General features: G+C 40.3%; 1 protein-coding gene across 14 annotated transcripts in view; it reads right to left on the bottom strand.

The window, feature by feature from the left end:
• TENM4 (teneurin transmembrane protein 4) overlaps positions 1-26,094 on the bottom strand; it is a 1,543,936-nt gene that overhangs the window by 111,084 nt on the left and 1,406,758 nt on the right. For 9 of the 14 annotated variants that reach the window (XM_077174070.1, XM_077174074.1, XM_077174071.1 and 6 more), the window contains 2 exons: positions 9,880-10,065; positions 3,483-3,509 (listed from right to left, as the gene is read on the bottom strand). In XM_077174070.1, coding sequence (XP_077030185.1) covers positions 3,483-3,509; positions 9,880-10,065 — 213 coding nt within the window. The remainder of the gene's footprint in view (positions 1-3,482; positions 3,510-9,879; positions 10,066-26,094) is intronic. The other 5 variants (XM_077174077.1, XM_077174075.1, XM_077174079.1 and 2 more) reach the window with 1 other exon arrangement.

Raw genomic sequence — 26,094 nt, 5'->3', positions numbered from 1 at the left:
GCAAAGAGATCATCTTGTTTCCGAATTGCTTCTGAATGTGACCACAGCAGGATGGCTTAATCCTCAGAGATTTACACCACCATAATCTTGCAGCTCTGATTTCTCATGGCTAGAAGTCACCAATGATCCATTATTCCTGTTTGTAATGTCAACTGTACTTGGGTGACTAAGAGAATTAAATACATGAATAGGGCTTTTTCGGAAAAGGGGGAGGAAATACTTTACGTGATTTTCAAACTTAAGCACACGTAAGTGCTGCTGAAAGATTCTGAAGGGCATTCACAAAGATGTTCAGTCTGCCACGCAAGTGAGAGAACAGACCAGGGAAGCAATATAAAAAGTGGGTTAATTTTGAAACAGAGAAGTACAGACCATCAGAGTCAAAGGAGACTGTCACCAGAAGTCATCCTGCAATTTTTAAGACTGTTGGTAAAATTATCTGCTCTTAATGATCTGTACAGTTAAAGCCTTCTCTAATTAGTCCAACTATAAGCAACATTTACTGGTATTTTTCTTCAAGGCAAACCTCACTGCCACTTGAAATAAGACTTAGAAGAAAAAGCTATTTATTATCTTTCCTTCACTGTCAGTAGGAGAGCCCTGATGGAGGTTCTTATGAAGTCCCAGACAGCAGCTGAGCTCTGGGACAAGTAGGACATGGCTGAATGCAACACGGGAAGATGCAAATGTCTGAAGCTTGAGAGAACAACAAACGCTATGAGACCTGCAGAAGTTTCTCTAAGACTAAAGGAGAGGAGCAAAGTATCAGCTGATCTCTGCAAACTATGAAAGCTTGTCCCAAAACCAACCCAACTCTGAAACTATCACTGTGATATTCTGTGGTGACTGGAATCCAGAAATCCTTAATTAGATGTGTCCTCTAATAGGAAGGTTAAGAAGTTACTGACCAGAGCTCCTACACTGGAAACTGTACAAATGAGGGAACTGGCTTTAGTCAGACCTTGGGTTCTCATTTGCTCTCACACTTCAGGAGCAGCCCTTGCAGCCACCCCTGAATTCTAATGTTGTTTAGCAACTTTAAAATTCAAACTAGCTGTTTATATATGCATCACAACAGTGTTAATGTGGTTAATGATTATTTTTGAAGAGTAAGAACTGATATTCAGTAATAGAAATTAATTAAACTGATGTACCATCAGATTCAGTAATATTCTGGATGGAGAAACTCTCTCTAAAATCAGCATCTCTTTTAATTATTATTAAAATAATAGGCACCTCTTCTCATTTTAAGCACTACCAGTGTTAATTAGGCCTTAGTTTAGAAGACTCTACTCTGAGTCTAGTTAGAGCTTTTTGGTTTAATTATGCTGATATTTGCTATTAAAAGTTGCCCTCCCATTTAGGAACAATTCTACATCTTCTCTGACTGACTGGTTTATTGTAAAGCTGTAGGAAAGATTCAGCAGTAAATCAGGCTCACCCTTTGACAACAGGATTACTGGGAAGGGATTTCAACCAGAAAGATGTTAATAATTAAGAAAGCCAAAAGGGCATGAGCAATTTAGTTTTGAAAAATGCACACCATGCAGTTAGCCAAGTAGAAAACCATGTACTTTTAATGTTTCAGCTATTGCTAATCTTTCCAAAAGCAGCCATGCATAGCAAGGGACGATCTTTTATTCTTAGTATGTTACTTTAACTGTTACCTACTGAAAGACTCATTAAATATAATGTGTCTTTATTATTGGGCATAAAGGTGAGTCAAAAAGCTACCTAGAGGAAAAATGACATCTACAAAAGACTTAGTTAAAAAAATTGGGCAACTGAATGGGCAAATCAGTACTGAAGGTTCCTTGCCAGGCTCTGCAGGTTGATTTTTCATCTCTTCTATGCCCTCAATGCTTATCTGCTACTTTTTGATGCAGCCTTCTCCAATACACATTAAGATGAAAAGGAGGAGTGCTGGGGTTTTGAAATGCAAAACACTGAGGTGTGGAACATTAACAGCAGGTTCTGATCAGCTCCCTAGTGATGGCCCATATCTTCCTGTGAGGATGACACCATGTTTACTTCATAAGGGCACAATAAATGTCTCTCTTTTCCTGATCTAAGAAAGGGAACGTACTTTTTCCTCCCAATTTAAATAAAGTCAAACACGGGGGTTTTTTGGTGCTAAGCAACGAGAGAAAACTAACTACCACTGTACAATCAACTAATCCATAAAGAGGGGTCCAAGGACAGCTACTAGTTGCTGCATTACACTGATGATGGAAGTATTTAAACTATGGACATTTCCTCATCACTAGTATTTGTCTATTCAAACATTTTGCCTATTTCCAGTTGTTCCTGAATCTGCCTTTAAAAAAAGAAAAACACTGCATTGTAAAGTCTCCTAGAGAAGTGAAGCCAGTAGGGCAACCATGTTTCTTGGCACACTACACAAGCCCTATATAGCAAAGACTTCATTTTAACTGCTCAGGAGGTCAATACTTGAGCATATCTGCTCTTCATCCTCAGCCTCTCACAGCTGTTATTTTTGATTGCTCAAAATCTGAAAAGAAGGATAGTACTACAGAAAAAAAATTATTTGTTCAACCTGATTTTTTGGTTTGTTTAACCAGCAAACATATGAAGCTAGCATGGTGTCAACCTTGTGTTGCTGTTAGTGTCAAATCAGCCATGTAGAAAAATATTTAAGTCCAACTCAATCATATTTATTGTCAGACTGTTGTATTTAACCATATGCATGCTATTTCAATATTTTTCAAAAGCTAAGTGCATTGTTGAACTGTCTGTTTCTATTAAAAAGTCCTAAAGCAATTTAGCTCATTGTTCTGATTAACAAATAACTGATTTTTTAAAAAAACAGCAGGTGATCACTGTTCTCGAACAGTTCTTCTTTTTTGAAGAAAGGTCTGTGTCCGAGACTTGTGTTACACTTACAAACAGGAGCATAAGGTTGGATTTTGTTGAAGTGTACATTAATGCAGCGTTCACTAATTTCCACTGATTTATACAACCAGAGATTTTGGGATCATAACATTTCTGTATTACGAAAAAAGCCCTCAATATATAGTTACTTAAAGCTCCCATGTAAGAGTTGGCAGTTGTGGATCAAAAACATGAAGACTCCACATAGAAAGTGCACTCACCTGTGTTACAAAATGGACCATAGACATTTAATTAAAACACATCACTGTACAGGGTTCCTGCTGTATTCAGAGACACTTGTTTTCTCCTGACTTGCCTCACCTGAGTGGGAAGGGTGAGGATGAGAGATGATTTGGAGGGGAGAGGAGGGACAAGGGAATGGGTAGGAACACTGATACGATGTTAACACAGGGTCACAGCACTTACAGAGGTATTTCCTACATAAATGACTGGAAAGTTCACCCTTCCAGACATTAGGGACCACTTTGGTGACAATGAGGAAGAGATGCAACCTCAACACAGCATGTTCATGGTGCATTTTTTAAAAAGAAACACAAAGACAATAGGAAAAAAAGGAAGGAAGAGCATACCTTTCACTACCTTATCCAGATAGTGAGCTTGGGAGATAAAAGACAGGACATTTAAGGTAGGATTGAATAAGTGCATTGCGGCTTACTACGAGACTGTGCAGGTGCTAGAAAGGCAAAGGAGAGTTCGCTGTGATATGAAAAGAAAAACCTTGATTATGAGGAGAGAAAAAAGGAAGAAGAGTGGAGCACAGTGCTCCTCAGTCAAATGGCTTGAGAAAGCTGTGTTAAGGCATTCAGTCATCTTTGCTCATTAAGATCAGGAAGAAAAACAGAAAAGTTCTATATATATATTTATGTGTTTATATATATATATATATAGGTATATGTGTATATATGTATATCAGGATATTGCAATGCTCTGATGATTTGCAAGTCTCTCTCCACTTTACTGACTGCTTTGCATTTCATCAGGAAAGCAGAGACATTTGAAAGTCCTCCACCTTACCTGATTGTCTTATATTTTTCCACTCAAAAAGGCACAGTTCCGTGACCTTACCAGACTGGTACAGGCTTTTCCCTGGATCTTTTTAATGGTAATATACTGCATTTATGCAGCATTTTCTAGCCCTAGATCAAATTACTTTACAAATATTAAATTAACCTCATGGCAACTATACCAGATAGGCAAGTATTAATATATTAATTTTAAGGACGGCTAAAGAAAAAGTAAAAAAAGAAAGTTATAGATGTCATGGGAGCAGTCATTTACCCAATTCCCATTGAACACTGATATGGAAAACCACCTTCTTGCTGATTTTCTGGTGTCGAGCAGAAGGCTGGTGGCAAAGACATCCTGCCTCGGAGAGCCCTGGTTCATGCCAGCAGGCGGCACTCTCTGTCCTAACACCCGCTGGCCTTTAATAACAAAAGAGAGGCTCTGAGTCTTGCATTTCTCTATTTCAATATCTACTTAAACATTATTTCCCTTGTTCTCTTGCCTGCTCCCTGCAATCTCAGCATCAGCTGTGTCCTGGTACTTTTTGAAGAAGTTTTTGTTTCAGGCTCGTTCAGGCAGACTATCTTCCTGGGAAGCCATGGCCCTCCCTTGCAGGAATTATTTTTCCATTCTGTGAATGTAATGGATCTGTACAGGAACCAAGTGGAGAGGGCTGGGAGAGCTCACCTAGTGCGGGGCAGTTATGAGGCTTGGCAAAGAGGTGAATTAATCATGTTGATGTGGGGGGAGCGATGTAGGAAGCACAGCATCATCATCTGCTTGGATGGTGGCTGAAGCCTAGGAATGTATCTCCTGGATTTTGACATCCCCAGCAGCCCAACTTCTTAGCTCACTGTGCAGCTGATGGCAGTGAAGGTAGTTGTCAATGCCAACCATGTGTCAGTTATGTATCAATGTTTTCTTGTAATTTGAAAAAACAATGGGGCTTCCTACAGGAGCAGCAGAACTCTTTGTTTTCTAAATCCATACAGGCTATACTTCTGCCACTAAAATATAATCTTATTCCCTACAGACACTCCTTTGGAAACCCCGTGGGCATGCGGGACATGCTGAGAAATTATGCAGGAGTTTAGAAGAAAAGCTACTTTTCTAAGGAGTCCTCTGCACTGAAAGGCACCACCACACTCAGCTCCATGTCACCACCCTACTCCTTGAAGCCACTTTAGAACTGCTAGGGAGGAGCTCCTGTGACCATTTTTCAGTGTGAAAGCCCCCTTGTTTCACAGCCTGAGCTGACTTGACTTGGTTTGCTTTGTCTGAAACACAATGGGAATGATAACAAGTACTTCTCTTGGCTTGCAGAGAGGGAGGGAAAGAACAGAAGAGAAGTGAAAGATGCTGCAGGCAGGTCCCTGAGAAGGACTTGTTTCCCACTATGCTCTCCTTCTTAATTTCCCAAATATTCTTTCTCCCTTTGTCTTTCCTATGAGGTGAAGTGGACAGAGCCTCAGGGAAATCACTGGAGTTAAACTGAGATCACACAAATGTGAAGGAGAGGAGAAAGTAAACATTCATTGCTGAACCAGGGACAGCATGTGAAGTTTATGCTACAGGGTCAGGGAAATGCTGTCTTTGAAGTTAATCTGTGCTTAATATTTACTGGCAAATATGCTGCCAAACTATTTAAGGCCAGATTACCTTCAGATTGATTGAAGATCATGTCAGAACAAAGCAGCAAGTGCATATTTTCCACTGACTGCTATAATCATGGTCTTCTCTTGCCCAAAGGTACCCATCTCAACCAGGCAGAGAAGTGAGTGCCAGAGGGTAAAACACAGCTCAGCTTCTGCTGTGGATGCACTTGAGCACTGACTGTTGGGCAGCGGGTAGAATCACAGAATCATAAGAGCTGGAAAAGACCTCTAAGATCATCGAGTGCAACCACTAAACTCTGTCCCTAAGCACCACATCTACAAGATAGCAAGAACCTTCCCCAGACACTGGGAGGCTTATTTTTGTCTTGGGCCATGAATGGACTGTGTTGCTTTATGGATTCAAAGGGCACAAATGATGTGTTAGAAAGCCGGGTAAAAGAGATCAGGATCCACCTGTAATGTGCCCTGTCTGGATTCCAGCTGCTCCAGCAGAAACGGCAAAGCACTGATTACAACCTAGAGTTATTCAGAACATGTGTGATTATTTATGCAAGAAGACTGATGAAAGGCAAACTTAAAGGGGCAGATTTCTCAAAAATCAGAGTTTTGCTATGTAAAACAAACCCCAGGCTGATGGCGCCATAAGCAGAAGCCGGCGTGGGACAGGCTGTCTGCCTGTCTGTCTGGGCATTGTTATTGCATCCATCACCCGTGCGTGCCAGGACCAGATTTCCGAAAGGAGTTAAACATGTGGCTTTTGCAGAGATCAATGGGGATTAGGCACTGAGGTGCTTTGAAATCCTGCTAGGTAGGCTGTGGAGTGTTTGGAGAGCTAGCTGCTGGTCCCTCAGGTCTCCAGAGATTCTGGAGTATTTAGCTGCAGCAACTGAACTTCCAGAGATGGCTTTCGTCTTGTGTCCAAGCCATTCAAGGATATTGAATATCCCAACTCCACCATGCAGGGAAGCCCCCTGTATGAATCATACAAGCTGGAGAGGGAGTTTTCACAAGGGCTTATAATCATAGGACAGGGGAGAACAGCCTTCAGCTGAAGGAGGACAGGTTCAGATTGGGTATTTGGAAGAAATTTTTTTACACTTAAGGGTGGTGAGGCACTGGCAGGTTGCCCAGAGAAACTGTGGATGCCTCATCCCTGGAAGTTTTCAAGACAGCATCGAATGGGGCTTGGAGGAACCTGGTCAAGCAAAAAGTTCCCTATCCATGTCAGTGGGGTTGGAACTAGATGATCTTAAAGGCCCAAACAATTTTGTGATTCTGTGACTCTTAAACCCAGGAAATTTTCTGTGCTGCTTTCTGTGAGGCAAACCCTTAGAGCAGCCTACTACAGAGCTGAGCTGTAATTTGGCCTTTCAGAGCTCGCAGTAAGAGGGTTTATTTCATCTTTAAACTCAATGCTCCTAAAACCCACCATGCTTCCTGGATGTAGTTTGGGCCAGAACAGAATAAACTTGAATTCCTGCAATGTCTCTAACTAGGGATGAATTAAGAACATGCTGGAGAACCCATTGCAGGAGTCTGGCACTGATGCTGTTGTCACAGTGCGTTTTGGTCCTTCCAGAAAATGACTGAAACCTTCTGCTGGGTTTCAGGATTCCTGCAGTTAGATAATCAATTTTCTGCTCTACTCTCCTCCACTAAGTCTGCTGAATTGGGATGATGAATGCAAGCTTCAGCATCAATTTTCTAGTTGGGAATTAACTGGGGTTACTCTAATGAAATCTCTGAATGTGAGCAATCAAGATAGTACATTTAGTGACACAACTCTTTGTAGGAGCAAACAAAATTAATCCACTGGGATCAGAATACCTTAAACACCATAAGGAAGTGCCTCCTATGACCTACAAAACAAAAGGATGTCTTACTCTCACACATGCTCAACAGGGAATGGAAGAAGTGTCCCCTACTGGTATGGTCCATTTCTACTGTGTTACCTGCACACACGGCAATACTGGTCAAGCATCACTTCAGCAATGGGGTTTTATGCTTGTCAGTGCTGAAGCAAACCGGGCCATGACACAGACATATACGGAATTACCATCAACAGAACAATTTGCCATGCAGGGAAATTACACAAGGACAAGGGGAATGCTTTCCACGTACTTAATGTAATTCCAAGGCAATGTCCTTTCATTTGTGCCAACATAACTAGCTTATTACTCCTGCTAAAACCATTCAATTTTCCTGGGTATTCACAACTTTGCCAAATCTCCTTTGCATTCTACACATTTACCAGTGAAATATTCTGTAGGAAATAGTGTTTACAGCTTCAGAGGCAGGAGACTATGTAAAATTTGTTTTTAAATCACCATGCAAGGAGATGAGGAGAGGGGAAAGTGAAAAGAAACAGAGTTGCTCCAGGATGTTATGTATCCAAGAATGATTCCTAAACCAAGGCAGACTGCAACAGGAAGGTAGCAGCACATAAAATGAGAGTGTGCACCAGTAAAATCTCAATGCTGACTGCATTGCAGTGCTGGCCTTCCCCATGATAACATTTATACTTAGAGTGAGGAATACTACAAATAAATTTAATTACCATGAAAGATAAAAGCTTGTTGTTCGAAAACAGTCCAGGCATATCAGCTGTGTGGAGAATTATCATATACTGAACTAATGGCATTTTGGTTTTACAGCAGAACTAATAAAATGGCACTAAGGGGATGAATCAGGCTTTTTTTTTTTCCTGCATAAATAAGTTCCATATAAAACTGTCCCCTGGATTTGGGGCCTTTTGCTGAATTTTTTTTTACTCGCATGAATCTGTGATGCTTTCCAAATCAAACTGCTTGAATAAAAGGCTGTAAAATAATATTAAGGAAACAGGATTTCAATTAACATAGGACTGCTCTCTTTTCATTTTAAAGTCATTTAAGAAATGTGGGTTTTTCAATCCTTTTCTCAGGAAAAGAAATGAAAGCTGCTAGGGACATCAACAAGAAAGCAGAATGCAATGTCTAATGAGACAGAGGAAGTTTTAAAAGCAAGATATTTTTCATTAGGGGGATGCATGTGGAGACCATAATGTGATAGGGTGACATTAGCATAAATAAATGATAAGTAGAATTGAGCCACAGATATGGTTTGTACCATTATCCTAATGCTGAAATTAAAATACTGAGATCAGGCTTCATTTCCTGTCTTTGCGTGTGCAAATGCACCTGGTGCTCAAGCAAGGGAAGTGATGTCTCATAAAACTAAGCTGCTAATCCACACAATAACTATGCTGATATTTGCCCAGGTATTCCTAGTGGTTAGTCTTGATGAAGTGTGATTTTTAGTTATCATGACATAATGAAAGTAACATAGAGGTAAATTTTCCTTGTCTCTAAAAGAAGCTGATTAAAATAAAATGACTGAAGGAGAATTTTCATTCTGGAACAATTCTTTTAAAGTCAACTGAATTTTTTCAGGTCCACACAGGCATTATTGAGAATAGAACTGGATTCACTAATTTAGTTTTCTATTAATATACAATAAAAGGTATCTGGGGAATTTAGGGCTACTGATTTAATAGCATGACTACGGAAGGGGAACTGAAGAGGCTAAATGCTTGACAATCAGAAAGTAGGAAGAAGGGAAAATGCATTAAGTAGTTAAGTGAGAGAAGGAAAAGGTGAAGCCAAGGCAGTTTATTAATGGTGCTGCAAATTGCTTAATATGAGAACTGAAGCTCTTTGCATGATTTAGGCATATTGTTGGCTTCTTATTAATAATAACATCCATAATAAGAGACATGACAGAGAGAGCTTATGAGTAGTGCCAGTACATGAGGAATACAGAAGCAAAGTGAGAGGGAAGTGAAATGGTTAGAAAGGTAGCAGAACAGACAAGGGATAAGCAAGACAGCGTTAAATACCAGCCAGAAATCATCTGTCTGCAGTTTCCTCTTTTATACTGGCAAGCAAAGTGACAGTGCAAATAATGTAGCAAATAAAAGGAAAGAAAATTTAAAAGCAGATGCATGTTTTTAAAAATGCTGTCACCATAGTACAGAGGAGTCTTGGAGACCACAGAAAGACCTCTCAAGAGAGGTAAAGTGGGATGTTTTCAAAAAAAGCTTCTAGCTGACATTTAAAGGCTTGTCAAACACCACATAGGTGTACTTCACGTCTGATAATAAAAAATATACAGAGCCATGTCACCAGCAAATGAAAGGACATATTGTCTTGTTCCCACATGAAAATGTATGATGTCAGAATTTGAAATCCAAGAACAAAGGTGCTCATGCTACACTAGATCACACATATTCAATTAAGCATGCGCCTTTTCTCCTCCCTGATCATCAATAATTCTCTCAAAGGAGTCGGGTTTTCTTTCTCCCTACCAATGGTGCAGTGCTCTCCGTTCCAGCCCGGGCTGCATTCACACTTGCCATCCCGGCAGGTCCCGTGCTCGTTGCAGCGTGGGTGACACGCTCGCTGATCACAGGCTGTGCCCATCCAGCCCTCCTCGCAGCGGCAGGTGCCTCCCACGCAAATGCCATGTCCTCCGCAGTCCGCTGCACAAATCTCTGTGGGAGAGGAGACAACAGAGAGGAGGGGATATGGGTGGAGAGAGAGAAGGGAGAGGGGGAAAATCCAGAGTGTTATTGTCAAGAAAAGCAGACACACTTCACTACCTCGCCTTATGGGGCAATGAAAGGAATTCCTAGAGCTCATAACGCTAATCCTTCCTGACAATAAGAATCTAATAAGTATATTACAAAAAAGAGATGGACATGGATTGCAAGGGTCTGCTGTGATTGATCCTCCTATTTGCTTTCTAATTCTCTTGCACTCCTTAAGCTTTTGTGATGCTCAAATCCAAAGGGGAAGGCTCTTCCAATAAGCAGAACGGAAGTCACATTTAATTAAAATCTGTTTAAGTGGAAACAGTGTGCTGATAAACTACTGATGCTAAAGTTAAGACCTGGCAAAGCCTGTTCATGACTTCTTAAACCACGTTTTTGGGGATGGGATTCATTAAAATCCTTATTCTCTGTTTAAATTTAAGAAAGGATATTTCTATTTCTACCAAATCTGCACATCCTCTATGTCCTTATTCTCCTACTACCCATTAAAACTCCCCTCTCAGACATTCAGAGGTACAACTGTATCTTTTGTGAGCCACATGTACTGGAGCTGATAGGATGGTGCTTGTTCCCAAGTCTTATCAGAGCTAATGGAAGCACAGTCACAGCTGGATATTTTGGTACTTACCGCAAAAAAGCAAAGAGCTAAAGGACCTTGCCTTTTCAGGGATGATGGCCTTCCCAAACCTCCCTGAGCCCCAGCAGGCCTGAGGACATAGGCATAATTTTTTTAACCATCACTAGACTTTTGTCTAAAACCTGGCATAGCCTTGGCATGAATTTGGGAAACATTGTACAATTCATCTACATTGTACTTGTCTGGCAAAACAGAGACTTGGTGGAGAAAGATGCCCATGAATCAGGTGTTAAAGCACCTGTTACCACCATTACTACACAGGATTGATTTCAAGGAAAAGAAGCAAACCCCAAATACTGATGCAGTGTAGCACTGCAAATGAAATTAAATGAATCTATTTCTTCTCCAGACTCATTACTTGGCTGCTACTTTCCATCTTTCATAAGCCCTGACTATACTCTCCCTTCCTCAGCTGAAGGAGAAGCAGTTCACAGTATTTCAGCCTATGAGGTCTTCTCTCTGACTTCTGCCTGGCACTTCTAAATTCCCAAATGTTTTGACCTCAAGCCTTTGGCTTCACTGAGCCATTTTATAGATTTTATACATTTTAGATTTTTTTGGGGACATGGAGAAGTGAACAGAAGAAATGCTGAGCAGGGCTGGGCTGGAAGCACAGAAAGGGGTACCAGGGTACTCTGCAGTGCGCATTTTTTCTCTGTGTCACTGGCTGCATATAAAATATTCAAAACTACTCAGCCTGCATTAACATCACACCTGACTGAAATTCAGCCGTACTTAAGTTGCTTTTAGTCTTTTGCTAATGAATACCCCATTTATGGGACACTTGGGCTATTCAACAACTTTTGATATCCCCCTGATATAGGGTTGGAACACCCACTTCAGCTCCAGGAGGAAAGCTCCTTGCAGCTCCACCACAGCAGATAGCTGTGAGGATTTCAGTCCCCTATGGTGAAAAGGATCAGAGAGTTCTTTGTGGAACAGTAATTTATGATAGGAACAACAGTAATGCCTTGCATGTCTAGAAAACACCTTATTTTTAAATGTGACATGAGAACAATATCTAGCTCTTGCTTCCCAAAAAGCTCAGGGTGGTGGAACAGTTTCCAGTAAAACTCCTTTTACTGCAGTATCATGGATGTCTCCAAACCTCCTCAAACATTTAGGCTTATATGCTTAAGTCTGCTAGTGAAAGAACTCTGGAGTTCAAATGGGCTAAAGACAGTCAGGGACTTGTCTGTATCATTTAGAATAAAACTTGCAAAAGTATTTGGGTATCTTGGCTACTTAAGCAGAGCATGTGCACACATCACTTGCTGTTGAGATGTAACAGAAACTAATGTAGAATTTATTGGAAGCTAATAGAAATTGCACTATCAAACAATAAAGGCATGGCTGAGGAAGGGCTTGAGTTGCTGTCAGAAGTTTTTACTTTGCATCTGGCATTGAGAGACAGATTTTCACAGCTCCTAGCTGCGAGGGAGGTAATATCATACTACAGTACCCAATAAGAGCAGAAGGGATGGGCAATTATTGAAACCCATCCTTGCTGAAGGGCTGGAGTCCAGACATGTGCTTTCTACTTTCTTCCCCAACTGCCAGACAGCACTGCAATGGAGCGTGGGCTGGTCAGAGTGGTGATGAAAACACATGACCTGCAAGTTGGTTAATATAGTAGTAAAGATGCACCAAAAAAAAAAAAAAAAAAAAAAGTAAATTTAGTTCTCCTTGGCTGACCTAATAAACAAAGTCTAGGGGAGGATAAAGGAAACAGTAGATTGAAAACCAAAAGCTAGATTTAAGCTGCTAAAATTTCAGCAAGCTGACAAGAAATACATTGAGAAAGTACAAGGTCTGAGGGTACTGGTATTTAAACCCAAACTCCAAAAAGTATTATTGTAGCCTCTGGTGCTTTCCAGCACACTTTTACCATTTTACTCTAGTTAGACTGCAATCCCTTCTCTGGTTATTAGTTCACATTCTTTATACATAAGCATTGAACTTGGATCTCAGAATATCAAATAAGAAGCAATTTTTCTTGCTCCCAGTTTACCAAGCAATCCAGAGGATGCCAGCTTGACCACTTCACACCTTCATTATATCCTATTCTTCCTCTTTGTAAAAAATTCTTCCTTATATCTAGTCTAAATCTACCCTCTTTTAGTTTAAAACAATTATAGGCTATATAATTGTTTATTGCCTATATCACTATAGGCACTATTAAAATGTCTGTCCCTATCATTCTTATAAGCCCCTTTTAAGTAGTAAAAAGGCCACAATAAAGTCTCCCCAGAGCCTTCTGTCCCCCAAGCTGAACAAACCCAACTATCCCAGTCTGTCCCCATAGCAGAGGTTCCTCAGGCCTCTCATTATCTTTGTGGCTTCCTCTAGACTTGCTCAAACAGGTCCATATCCTTCTTGTGTTGGAGACCCCCACAACTGGGTCCCAGAGCTGGATGCAGCACTCCAGGAGGGGTCTCACAAGAGTGGAAGGGCAGAATCCTTCCTCACCCTGCTGGCCACATGGCTTTGGATGCAGCCCATGGCACTACTGGCTTTCCTGGGCTGTGAGAGCACATGACCAGGTCATGTCCAGCTTTTCGTCCATCCCAAAGTCCTTGTCCTCAGGCTGCTCTCAATCCCTCACCCCCAAGCCTCTATGGATACCAAGGGTTCCCCTGACTCAGGTGCAGCACCTTTCAGATAAAGTAACCAAGGCATAAAGAAGGAATGTGATGGATCCACAGGTAAATGTGAACTGAGACAGGCTCATGAACACCTTGATGTCCCAATATGCAGTCTTGTGTCCTATAGGTAAGATGGAAATGTCAGATGTCTACAGATTGGTGATGGAGGAAAAAACCCCAGAGATAATAGGAATAGTGACAGTCAGAAGCCTTCCTGGAGTTATTTAAAGGTATCAAACTAGGATAATGGAGTGCATTGAAAAATGGTGAAGAGAGAAAAAAAATCATGTTCTGAAAAGCAGAGTCTCTGTGCAGCCATTCCGATGAAAAAGGATGGAAAACCCCCTGGGACATTTACATCTTGACTGAAATACTTCTCAGACAACATGCTGCCAAGGAACAGTCTTGCACATGTGGGCCAGGGATATGCACTGCATGGTATAAACAAACAGATCTTAGGCTAACCCAGAAAGGGAATGCTGAGAACATTTTGGGTTTCATCTCCCACCCAGCTGAGACCCCAGCCAAACCACCACCCATGCACACAGAAGTGTGCAGGTCCCAGGCTATGAATGTGTAATTCATATATATTGGATATATGAGGTGGTTTGGACTCCCAGGCCCCAAGGGCTGTAATATAGACTCTCAGCTGTGAAAAACACTTGTGAAACAAACTACTTAGGACAGTCTCCCTAAAATGTAGTTTAATTATTTCTGACAGGGAACCAGGAGCCAGGAACTCTCAAAACTAAATCTTCCACTTAGTGCCAGTTTAAAGATAGATGGGTACCCTACAATTTAAATAGCTTTACAACACACAACCTGCTACATGTCCTGGACCTTTACAACACAGCCCTCTTAAATGCTCACAGGTTTTAATGAGTGATTAAATAGTCAGAATAGCTTTTACTTTTCTTGTGGCATGCTAAGAAATGATCAAAATGGATTTCATATTAAGCTTCCACTTAAATACATGTCTTTTTGGACAGAAAAAGGCAGCTAAGGCTGTTTTACAGAAAAGGGCAGGTGAATAGTTTCTTTGTCATTCAGTCCCAGGGACAGAATTTGTCACCTCTGTTCTTATTACAAACTGCATTTTTTGGTACATTTCCCAATTCTGTTGTTAAAATTAGAGGACATGATTAGCTACCATCTGAGCTGCATGAACAAATGAGAAGGAAAGCTTTAAATTCTCCTATTACAATATTCTCAGACTGGCCAGCTGCACTATATTGCTCCTGCCTATTTAAGCTTAGTTAGAACGCTCTGCCTGCACATGAAAGACCTGCCTGTTAAATATTTTCACACCAGCTGCTCCCAAAAGGTGACTAAATATTTCCTTTCATCTTTAATCTCATCCAGTGTTTGTATGAACAGCTTAGCCACTCCTTATCCTTTCCTAGAGGTGCACTGTTTTACCTCATTTCACAGTGTAGCTCTCAAAGCTGTTTGTAGTTCCTTGAAGAGAGGGGATCCTCTGAGTCAACCTGGTGCCCAATTCTAAGAGCAAATACGAGGCTTAATGTCCTCAAAAAGTACAATCAAGCCAAGCACCTCTGTGAGAAACACCTGGACTTTGAGTATTACCCTATGTTTGGCTCCCTTATGTACTTACCAGAGGGCACTGATGGATAGGAACTGATTAATGGATGCAAAATTTTTTTTAAGGAATCAAGTTCATATCAACGTTCCCATGGGGGGTTTTGTCATGTTATTGTCTTGGAGTGATGTCTAACATTGCCTGAATCTTACCTCACGTTATGTCAGTCATACCTGAAGAATTGAATTGAGCTTAAATGCCCTCTTTGGGTAAAGAAAGAAAGAGAGATAGTTCCAGAGGATGACTCACTTGAAACCTCTTTCATGGAGAATTTCTGGAGAAGACAGTGCTCAAGGCATTGTTGAGCTTGGGGTGGTTCACCCAGAGGTCTCAGGTTATCAGAAACATTATTCTTTGGAAAGGATAATGCCATTCCAATACAATTCTGCATATTTTTCATGCAAATAATCAAAAAAGAAATGTCTCCGCTTCAGTTCCAGGACCTGCTCTGTTTCATCACTGCTTATCCCCACCAGTAACCAGCCCATTACTGGGGCTTAGAGCAACCTGGTCTAGTGGAAGGTGCCTCTGCCCAAGGACAGGGGGTGGGAATAACTGACCTTTAAAGACCCTTCCAAGCCAAACCATTCTGTGACTCTGTGAGCCTAGACTCAACTGCCTGCTGGCTAGTTTTTAGACAAATGGTTTTCCTTTTTTTTTTCTTCCCCTCATTATCTCCTCATGACTGGGGGAGGGACTTCCCTCTGGTCTGTTAAAACTGCCTCAGAATTCTTCAAGGCTCTCTTAAAAATCCCAATCCATCTTGAATCCTACCCAAAATCTTGACAGTGGCTGCTGACATGCCTTAACTTCTCCACAGTGTGTTGAGGAAAACTGTAATGTAATTTTACTCTGTCTCCATCAGTATGTCTCTCTCTCTGTTGTTGTTCACTTAAAGTTTAAGAATCTCACTATCTGAGGCTAAGATTATCCTTTTTGTTCTGCATTTGCACTGTGCCAGGTATAATGAGGTCACAGTCCATTAACAGCACTTCAGAAGTTAGAATACTAAAGCAATTACTCCTACAAATAAAAAACTTGTACCTGTTTCTCTTTTTTTCTTTCATATCCTGCTAAAAACTGGCATAAATCTGTCCCCTTAAGAACAAAAAGTCTGCTGTGTTGTCTTTGATATTTCAGAAGAAAGTGGGAAAAGAAACCCATCAAACACTAACCCAACAATGCAGTGCTTTGCTCAGGCCCTTTTTAATTGATGGAACAGACACAGGAGCCTCCAACACAGGAAATGGCATCATTCAGAATTTCACATTATTTTCACATTACATTAAAGACTGGAGTTGGGAAAGGGATAATGATGTTAATTTGTGCTTCATTTCTAGCAAATCCATTTTTACATGTTTACCCCTATCCCCCCACATATCCTCAAACTAGCTTGACAACAGCTTAAAGCTTTCCAGCTTAGAGAAGAGCAATGCAGATGAAAATTTTTCTTTAGCATTCCTGTGATGCAGAATCAGAGATTTAGCTGGTTCTGACCTGTCTGCTAAATCCTTTAATAAATATGGATTTAGTGCTAAAATGTAAGATCAGGTGAAATTGCTCAGAGCTTCATGAAAACTGGGTCAGTTCCACTGACCTTCAATATATTAATAGAAAATTTAATAATTAAAATCTGCCATAACTAGGATTTTCCCATTTCAAGTTGGCTCATTTGAGGTAATTTCCAGCCTCAGACAGATGTTTTTTTTCCAGAAAAGCACAGGAGAGAGGCACTGCACAGAGCTAAAAAGCTGAGTTTGGTGAGGAGCTAAGCCTTGTTTTCACAACCTGCTTTAGAAAGCAATTTATGGGGAATATCTGGGAAAAGCAAGAAATATATAGATGAAAAAACCAGAAGGTGTGTGATCAGCATGATTTAGATAGCAGTGAAGTGCTAAAGACATTCTTCATAACAAAACACATTTTGCAGTGTTATGAAACTCTCATTCCTGTGATTTGATAACTCTGTAGTGACATGAACTCCTGTGCTGTTACTGAAGAAGACATAAAGCACATTAGCTTTTAAAACCATCCTTTTTTCAAATGTATAAGGAAAGGATCAAACTAAGGAGCAAGAAAAAACCTGAAAGAAGAGGTGTGGATTTTCTGTCACTGCCAGTAGCTGATCTGTACCATGAAATCCTCTGAAAACCATCCTGGTTTAGTAACAAACAGGCAATGATTGTGTAAGTTCTGTCCATGTCATTAATTGAGGGATGTATTTTTCCTTCAGAGATCGTGTCCTGAAAGCAATGTCTGCATAATTTAATGCCTTTAAACAAATAATCTGTTAATCAATTTTTAAAGCATACATCAAATATGTAAATATTACTAATGTAGAAAAAATAATAATTATTTATGTCAATAAATATAAAACCTGTCCTTTTAGGAGCACAATTAAACTTTTGGTACTTTGATGACTCTCCAGTCCCCTCAAGGGCCTCAATGTGTTTTACACAGCTCAGTAAACTGAATGTAACTAAAAGGTAACAGCTATTTATTTTCTTTCCATGCATGAGGAAATCATGATTAAAGGATGCTCTCTAGAGACTGAAAATGAATCCATCAGCTTTGCTATCACCCCTCATTAGGAAGAACACTGACCTTCAGCAATGGCTTTGAAATGCAACTTGGACACCTGAATTTTCACCTCCTGAACACAAAGCCCCAAGGAGCATCCCAGAATGCCTGCACTGGGGAATGCACATCCTGCATTACAGAGTGACCCTAACCAGGACATCTGAGTTGGCCTGAATGCTGATTCTTGCCAGCTCTACAGGAGGACTGAGTACAGGTCTGCAATACATGTGCAGGTGGGACAACTGCAACTCTGCACTTGTAGGAAAGACTGGGTATGACAAAGGAGATATGAAACACAGAACAGAAGAGGAGAGAGATTTTTCACTCAAAGTGGTTGAGCTGTATCTAGGAGAAGGGTGGTGAAAATCCCTAATAAAAAAAAAGACCCATCTCTGGCTCTGGCCCTCAACTAGACACAGAAGTTTAACCCCACTTCAGTTTTTTTCCCCCAGTTTTCTCCTGGTATTTAATTATTTGCTGGCATCAACAGATTTGTGTTTAAATGAAAGGGTTCTGCAAACCACCTTCTAGGTCTCATTTCTCTCTGGAGATCCAAATCAGGAACAGGGTACCTCTGAGATGCTTCATTTGGAGATGAATAAATAGTCCACAGAATAGCTCCTCACCTGGTGCTGAGCAGATCCAGGAGATGGGTCTGTAACTCCCCTGGGACCCACCCTCCATCTCCAAAATGAGTAATGAAGGGCTTTGGTATAGTAATATACTTAAACTGATGTATGTGTATCCTCCAAGACTGAGCCTTTAACTCTAACCATAGAGGATTGAGCACAATGGGGTTCTTGGGAATTCTTGCCAGAAACAGTAACAGTAAGAATGGGAGCACAACAGACACAATTAGCTGCACAATGTGCACTGGTACGGCTGGGATGTCTTTTAATAAAAGACACACTCACTTTGAAATGCAATTTCAGCTTGCTTCATATTTGCATAAAGGTCTTCCAGTTCCTGTCTGGAAAGTTGTAATTCTGTGTGATGAAATTCCATTAAATTGCTGTGGTGCTTTTTATCAGCTTCTACTTCCTACAGTATTTATACTCCATTTTCATCCTTGCCTTAAATGGTAAGGACTGACCATCACTTTCTGTCTGAAGTATCTCCTCTATGGCTGTGATTTACTTTCATACTTGTGTCAACCTTTCATTTATTTATTATTATGAACTCTACTTTAAACTGTCTCTTGTTGTTGAATAGCAGGACATGAAATGCCAGGTATTGTCAGGCTTCAGGCTTGGAGCCGAGATTTGTTGAATAAAAATAAATATCCCAAAGTGCAGGATTGTATTTTTTTCTTTGATGCTTAATTGAATCTCTATGCTTTCTGGGATGTGTTAAAGCTTCCCAGAAAAGAAACAATTTCTAATATATTAAATGAAGTTCCTAAGAAGGATTCTTCTCTGGGCTAATTTTAATTTCCTCTCTGTCCACAAGGAAGAGATAATTTGACAGCAGAAATGTGTTTTGCTCATGCTTAAAAAGAACTGATTTATTTTTCAATTCTGTACATTTTGGTTTTTTCTAAAATAACTTAAACAGATCAGTCACCAGTGTATGTTCAAGTGATCACAAACTAGATTTTCTTGAGATTCCCTTACTCAGAGCTCAGTCCCAATATGGATTCCTTTTTCTTTAGACAACATTTTGCCAAAGAACTTAAAAATTTTATTGTTATTCTTCAAAAGGAGACACAGAACACGTATGAAACATGCAGAGCTGACATATCCAGAAGTTAGATGTCTGTCTATCCACACAAACCAGATGCAGCAGTAGCTGTTCCAGGAGGTTTCTGTTTGCTATGCTGTCCATGCGCCTCAACACTGATCTGGAAGGATCACCTTTACTGAAAAGCAGCAGAGCTTTCTGACTTTCGTCTGTCAACATCATTAGGAAGTGCTCACTAGTGCAAATTGTGATGACAGTTTTTAGAGTATGAACACCTTGTAATTTGGAAGAGGGCAGAGAGAATATACTAGTTCCAGTGCATCCACTTCAGACAGCTTATTAAATCATGGATTTCTGGGCTTTAGTAGACACCAATCCACTACACGACAATTATTGGTCTTATATTGTCTTTTTTTTATGTTATTCTGTTTTACTGACTCACAGACTCTTTTCCTTGTTACCTAATCTTGGACATTCTAACTGAGAATGATACATAGAATCATTTGGGTTGGAAGGGACATTAAAGACCAGCTCCTACTACCCCCCCACCCTTGCCAAAGGTGGGGACACCTTCCAACAAACGGGCTGTGCAAAGCTCCATCCAACCTGGCCTTGAACACCTTCAGGGATGAGGTTCACCCACAGCTTCTCTGGGCAACCTAGTTCAGTGTCTCAAATATGATTTGATGAAGCTGAAAACATCCAATAAACTTTTGCAGGAACTCTGATTGTGATGAGCTCCAACTGGGTTGGAGTGTAAGGTGACAGTCACAGGAGGTATCTACCAACAACAGCATGGAATTGACTGAACAGCATGGAATTGACTGAATGCCAGTGGAGAAGCCGTGACATAGAACCTACAACCATCCTTGCTGAGCCATGAGTGGCTTTATCCAGCATAATCAAGGTAGATCATGGCAGAGACTGACTCTGCACAAGTATCACCCTGCTGATATTGCAGCAGTATCCTGGTTAAAAATAGGAATAGTCAGCAGCAGAGGTCTAGATTCAAAAATTAAGAGGTTCCTCCTTTCAAAGGAGAAGAAGCCAAAATTTGGTCATCTGAGACTTAGTGATACAAATGATATTCTCAGTGATACAAGCAAACATGCTAATTGCTCAGTCATCCTCAAAACACGATATTTTAACAGTACTCTGCTTTAAACATGGAATTTAGTATCTTGTGGTGTTGTGAAATTTTTCAAACTAGTCACATCAACATGAGCCCCACTGACTCCAGTACAACAATGCTGTTTTCAGTCAGAAAAGACTGCAACACAAGGCGTAATTGATCCAAACAAAAAGAACTTTTGAGCTCATGGTGTGACTGCTGAGGTCACATTTGGAGATAGGGAAAGATGTTGAACTGAAACTGGCATGCTGGGAATTAGCCCTAATTATTGTAGGAAACAAACAGGGGATGGAATAGTCTTCCCACTGCCCTTTGTAGGGGTCCATAAATTTTCACTGATTACTGCTGATACAAGAGAGAAGCTTTGCTCATCACAGAATGCCTAAGGTCAATGAGAACCAGGGACTGCTTGTTACATTACTGGACACACACTATTCTCAGCCTGAGACATGACTTAATCAGAGCAAATGCTTTGTGATCTAATGGTCAGAGACAGACTGATGATATCATTGCTTCCACTGGTTTTGGCCAAGTCTGAAATGACAGCTAGAACACAAGTTTTCAGGTCCTTCAATCTTCCCTTTGTCATTGTGTCTGATCAAGACTGCATGGGCTGCTGCAGAGAAGGGGTTAAAAGTAAAATCCTAAACACATCCCAGAGCTGACAGAAGTTTGATGCATCTCTGATTGGCTAGGAAAATGTCCTAAAACAATTTCTCAGCCATCAGACTTAAAGTAGGAATTCATATTTGAAAGGTAAGTTGTATTTTCTATCTTAGTGGGAGTTCTCTCCCTCCCTTTATTATGTCCCTTTCATCTGCTGAGCACAAAGATACTTGGACTTTTGAAGAATTGGACTCACCACAAAAATAACTGCAGCCCATTTCAACTGTTATCTTTTTTCCACCACATCAGGGTCTCCTTACACACATTTTTAATAAACAAAAGGAAAGGGAGTAAAAGGATATTCAAATGAAAGCCTCCCTGAATGCTTTTATTTCAAAGGTTTGGGCAGATCTTAGTTTTTTATTGCATTTTTAATAAAAAGCTTAGAAGCCTTTAAAGGCTAAGTTCCTCTTGGCAATGGGTAGGCTAAAATCTCTACTCACAAACTCAACTACATGAAAAAATTCATGTTTTTCACAATGATAGTTCTTACTAACACTGTTGATTCTCTAGATTCACTAATTTCTTCACAATCCACAAAGCAGGTATCTGCCAGGCAGAACCTGTGAGAGCCTTGTGTGTGCACTGGGCTACACATACTTTTCCCTTTGAGAGAAAAGTTACTTCTCTCTGTACAAAATGGAGAAGATCACAAGTTCAGAAATCAGCATGTTAAGCTTCTGCAAGGCAGAGGATGAAATTCCTGCTGGTACAAAACATTTCCTGGCTTTCAATGACCATTAAAGGACCAAAGTAAGGCTTTCAGAGATGAGTCTGCAATTTAGGTATTGAACCAGAAGAGATTGTGATTGTATCTTCTGAAGACCAGCTTTGAAGACACTGTGCTACCAAAGTTTCAATTGCGCCAGACTAATGTTTCTCATAGGTCTGCCAGGGTAGTGAGACGAACAAGTTACAAGCTGAAGAAAGAGCATTCAAGGTGGCCTTTGATTACATAGCTGTGTCTAGTGACTTTTTCTTTAGTGATGAAGATGTTTATCAATTTCAGGTGTTGCATCCTGAGGTTTAGTTCTCTTTTCTTTCCTCATGCGTTTTAAAGCTAAGAAAACAACAAATCAGCAACTTCTTAGGCATTAAAAGCGGTCTTGGTCTGTAGTATGGTACAAGCCTCTACCACGTCAAAGTTGATGTTATATCCATCTTTTACAGAGACATTTTTACCCCTGAAGAAATGATTGTTTACAGAAGGCTTATATGAATGTTTTCTAAGGATGGATTTTTATCTTGGTGGCCTTGGGCATGATAAGAAATTAACATGGGATTTTATTTGCAAAAGTTGATACCAGTAAGCCCAAGGAAATCAAATTTTATCACAGATGTTGGGTTAGCCATGGCACTGTTTGAACAATGGGATATGACATGGTGTGATAAAATGTATGAGAACTGCTTCTGTGACTCTGTGTGTGTATGTGTGTGTGTGTGTATACACGTGTGTGCAATAGTCTCCTGCACAATTCCTGGTGAAAAAAAAAGACATTGCAATGTAAGCTGCATCTACTTCAGATTAACTCTTTAAAACTTCATTCTTCATGGTCTCTTTATCTATTAATTGGAATAGAGAAAAAAATGCCTGTTTCAATGAACTGTACCAACTTTGTGGTGGAGAACTCTTGCGTGCTACTTGAAAGACTGTCGCCATTGTTAATCTATACTATGAAATTGATACTAAAAAATTCAGTCATTACCATTAACTGATACAGGGTCTTAAATCTAATAATTGTTTGTGAATAACCTTCAATTGATCCATACTCCCGCAGAGTAAATAGGAGCTTTTCCACTGACTTCAATTCACTGTGCAATAATTTATAAGAATATGGCTTCCCTGCAACCAGAGACATGGATTCACACACCATGCTAGTTTTATTTTAAATCCAACTTCTCAACCTGCTAAAGTAAGTAAAGTCATGGAAGGTGGGTAAATACCTGGTCTTCTGCTACCCTGTGGCTACCCACACTATTTCCCCACTGTGCTTGGAGGACAAGTTTATCTAGGAATATCTGCCATATGAAGTTCTCCACAACCCTGCAGCAAAGATTGATGATTTGCATTTGCTTAAGGCAAATTTTAAATGCCTAAATATTTTTGTGATTGTAGACCTTCATAACAAAGTGCATCAGTAAGACCCTGGGAAGCAGCATTTCATCCCTGCCACAGTGGGGACAAAAGGGCATAAAGTCATAAAGCCAAATGGCATATCCTCAGAAAACCAGGTTAGCAGCAGAAGTGATGAGAGGAGCTATAATAGGACCAAAGTACCAGATTTCATGAGATACGGTCGTGCAAGCTCAGCCTCAGTCTCTGGCCAGGCATGCTCTCTCAGTCTTTTCAAAATATGATGTAAGATATCATAACTTATGTCTTTACTGAGCCCCAGCTTCCAGTTTCTAAGTCTTATTGTTAAATGTGCAGCCCATGATTTTATGTCTCCACTGGCAATTTAGGACTACCACATACAAAGTACTATCCCTATTACTGCTTTTCTCCAGTGTATTTTTAAGGGTCTGAAGTACTGCCTGGGTGTCAACTGTGCATAAACTGCATGAGTCATTATGAATGAGTGATGGAGAAGGGATCCTTATCTGCATGCAGGTCAATCTACAACCACTGTCAACTGCCCAGAAAAAGTCAGTACACTTAAGACACAGAGAACATAATTTCTATTGCTGCTAAGTATATTCAACTTTGCAATGATTTGAATGAATACTGTGCATGTAAAGATGTCAACTACCAAAGACAAAACAGTGTGAAAATTGCTGATGTAAATTTGAGGAGAGTGAAGGACAACACCAGATGACTTAATTCCTTTAATAATGACTTTGCATCCAAGCCTAATACTGTTTTGATGGGCCTGGGATTATACTGATGCATCAGTGAAATCCCCCTGGTAAATGGTGCATTCCCCCAGTGCAGAAGACATGACTCACCTATTCATTTCACTGCAGTCAGCAAACATGTCTTAAGGTATGTGGTGTGCTGCCTCTTGATTCACTAGAAATAGTTGGCCCAGTTTAAATAGGTCAAGAGTGAGACTATATCACACAGTAAGTTCTGTTTCACACTGCAGCACAGGCCATTTCCTTCTTCCCACTACACTCAGACAATAAGAGGTTAAGAGACCTGCCCCATGATGGCTGTATTAGTTGCCAGATAGGGCTCATAAGAGGTGAAGGGAGATAGCCACCCAAAAGCCTGGGATACAGAGAATCTGTGATAGCAGACTGGAGGAATGGAGATAGGATAAGTGGTTCCTTAATTCCCTTTCTTTTACCAAGCATTGCCTTGGACTTTTCAGCTGAACTGGGTTATAAAGGCCTTTTTTAAATTTGCTTGTGCAACAGTACTAAGATGCAAAAGGGAAGTGATTTAATTATCCCATGGAGAAAACAAAATACCACTTTTATTGCTCAGTACAAGTTATCGCTTGGAATTACTTCTGTACCTTTCTCTAAGATACACTTTCTAGTATTTAAGAATCAGCCAAAAAAACAGTGTGTATTGAGGGAAAAGTGATCTACAAACTGTCCCTTGCATGAAAGGGTGGAATATGTTTGAGAAGCATTTTCCCTGAGTGACAATTCTGAGGTAGTACGGCAGCAGCCCTGTCTCAGCATGTCTTGGCAGTGGGCAGACACAGAAAGTAAAAAAAACCCAAACCACATAACTACTTCTTCCTACAATGCAGTTCAGAATGGGAATCTCTCACAAGAGACTAAACTGGCACAGCTTGTCTATGAAGGCTAAGTGGAATGAAAAAAGATAATATAAACAGGAAATAGAAATCTCTCTAATATTATTGTTTTGTGAAAAGTGAGGGTTTTACCCAGTAGTGTGTGTTCTCTAAGATTACCACTAAAGGCAGGTAAAATCTACCTACCTAGCTGAAAGACACAGTCTAAGGTTCAAAGAGGCCCTAGTTTTACTTTCTACATATGACAATCCACAGACATCAGCTACTGCTTCCATACTGCCTGATAACCTAAATGAATACAGCATACAACACTGTAGACAGGTGCAATTCTTAAATTCAAGATGGTAAGAGCTGGAAAATCCACTGTGCCTGTTCATATTCTGGGTTTTCAGATAATTATGCTGTTTCCAGGGCATGCCTGTCCATGTGGTTTATGAAAGGGGCCGTCCTTGGCACAAATCCAAATGGGCACAGTTCTGTACATTTCATTGGGACTGAACACAGACTTAACTGCTTTGCTGAGCTGAGGGTGATTTCTGCAAGTACTTAGCTCTTCCCCTTAGTAATTCTTCTGTCCTGTTTGGTCCTGTTTTAAAGGACAATAAAAATCCGTCCCTTTTAGACCCTTCTACAGAACCTCCACCCCAGTGGGCTGGGCAGTGTGTTATTACATGCAATAGCATGCCTGCTCACTCTATTTTAATGATGTAAGAAAGGACCACATATCCTGTGAGTAAATTTGTCTTTCAAATCAAGTCATCAATTCAGTGGAAAGGTCTGGGCTAGAAATGGAAGTTTACAAATCATCTTAGCTGTGATTTTAGCTGTGAGGCACAATAACCTGAATGTTACAAGCAGCTCAGTGAGGAAAAAGGTCTTGGAATGATGCTCAAGTTTGTCTCAAATAACTTCATGCTGCCAGAGAAAGTTTGCACTAGATGGATTTATAAAAGCAGTATAAGGAAAGCTTATAAATCATCTGTACATGACTCTGCAGGTTAACAAAGGGAAAGTGAATTCTGTTTGCACACTGAAATAAACATTTTTCTAAATCCATCCCTGCAATCCCCAAACCTCTGTACAAACACAGAATAATGACTCAATTATGATCTATGCTACAAACTACAAATACATGACTACCTTTTCCCTTATGGTGGTTTTAAAAATAAACTCACACAGTATGGAATTGAAGATAGAATTCCTTTGGAATTCCTATGGAATTCCTTTCCCCATATTAATTGAAGATTAATATGGGGAAAGGAAAAGCCTGGCACCAAATTTATCTTCCCTTCAATGCATGATAGTTTCCCTACGTACAT

The sequence above is a fragment of the Agelaius phoeniceus genome, chromosome 2 (genome assembly GCF_051311805.1).
Source record: "Agelaius phoeniceus isolate bAgePho1 chromosome 2, bAgePho1.hap1, whole genome shotgun sequence".
In the NCBI taxonomy this organism is placed as follows: Eukaryota; Metazoa; Chordata; class Aves; order Passeriformes; family Icteridae; genus Agelaius; species Agelaius phoeniceus.
This window is presented reverse-complemented; position numbering and strand designations above follow the sequence as displayed.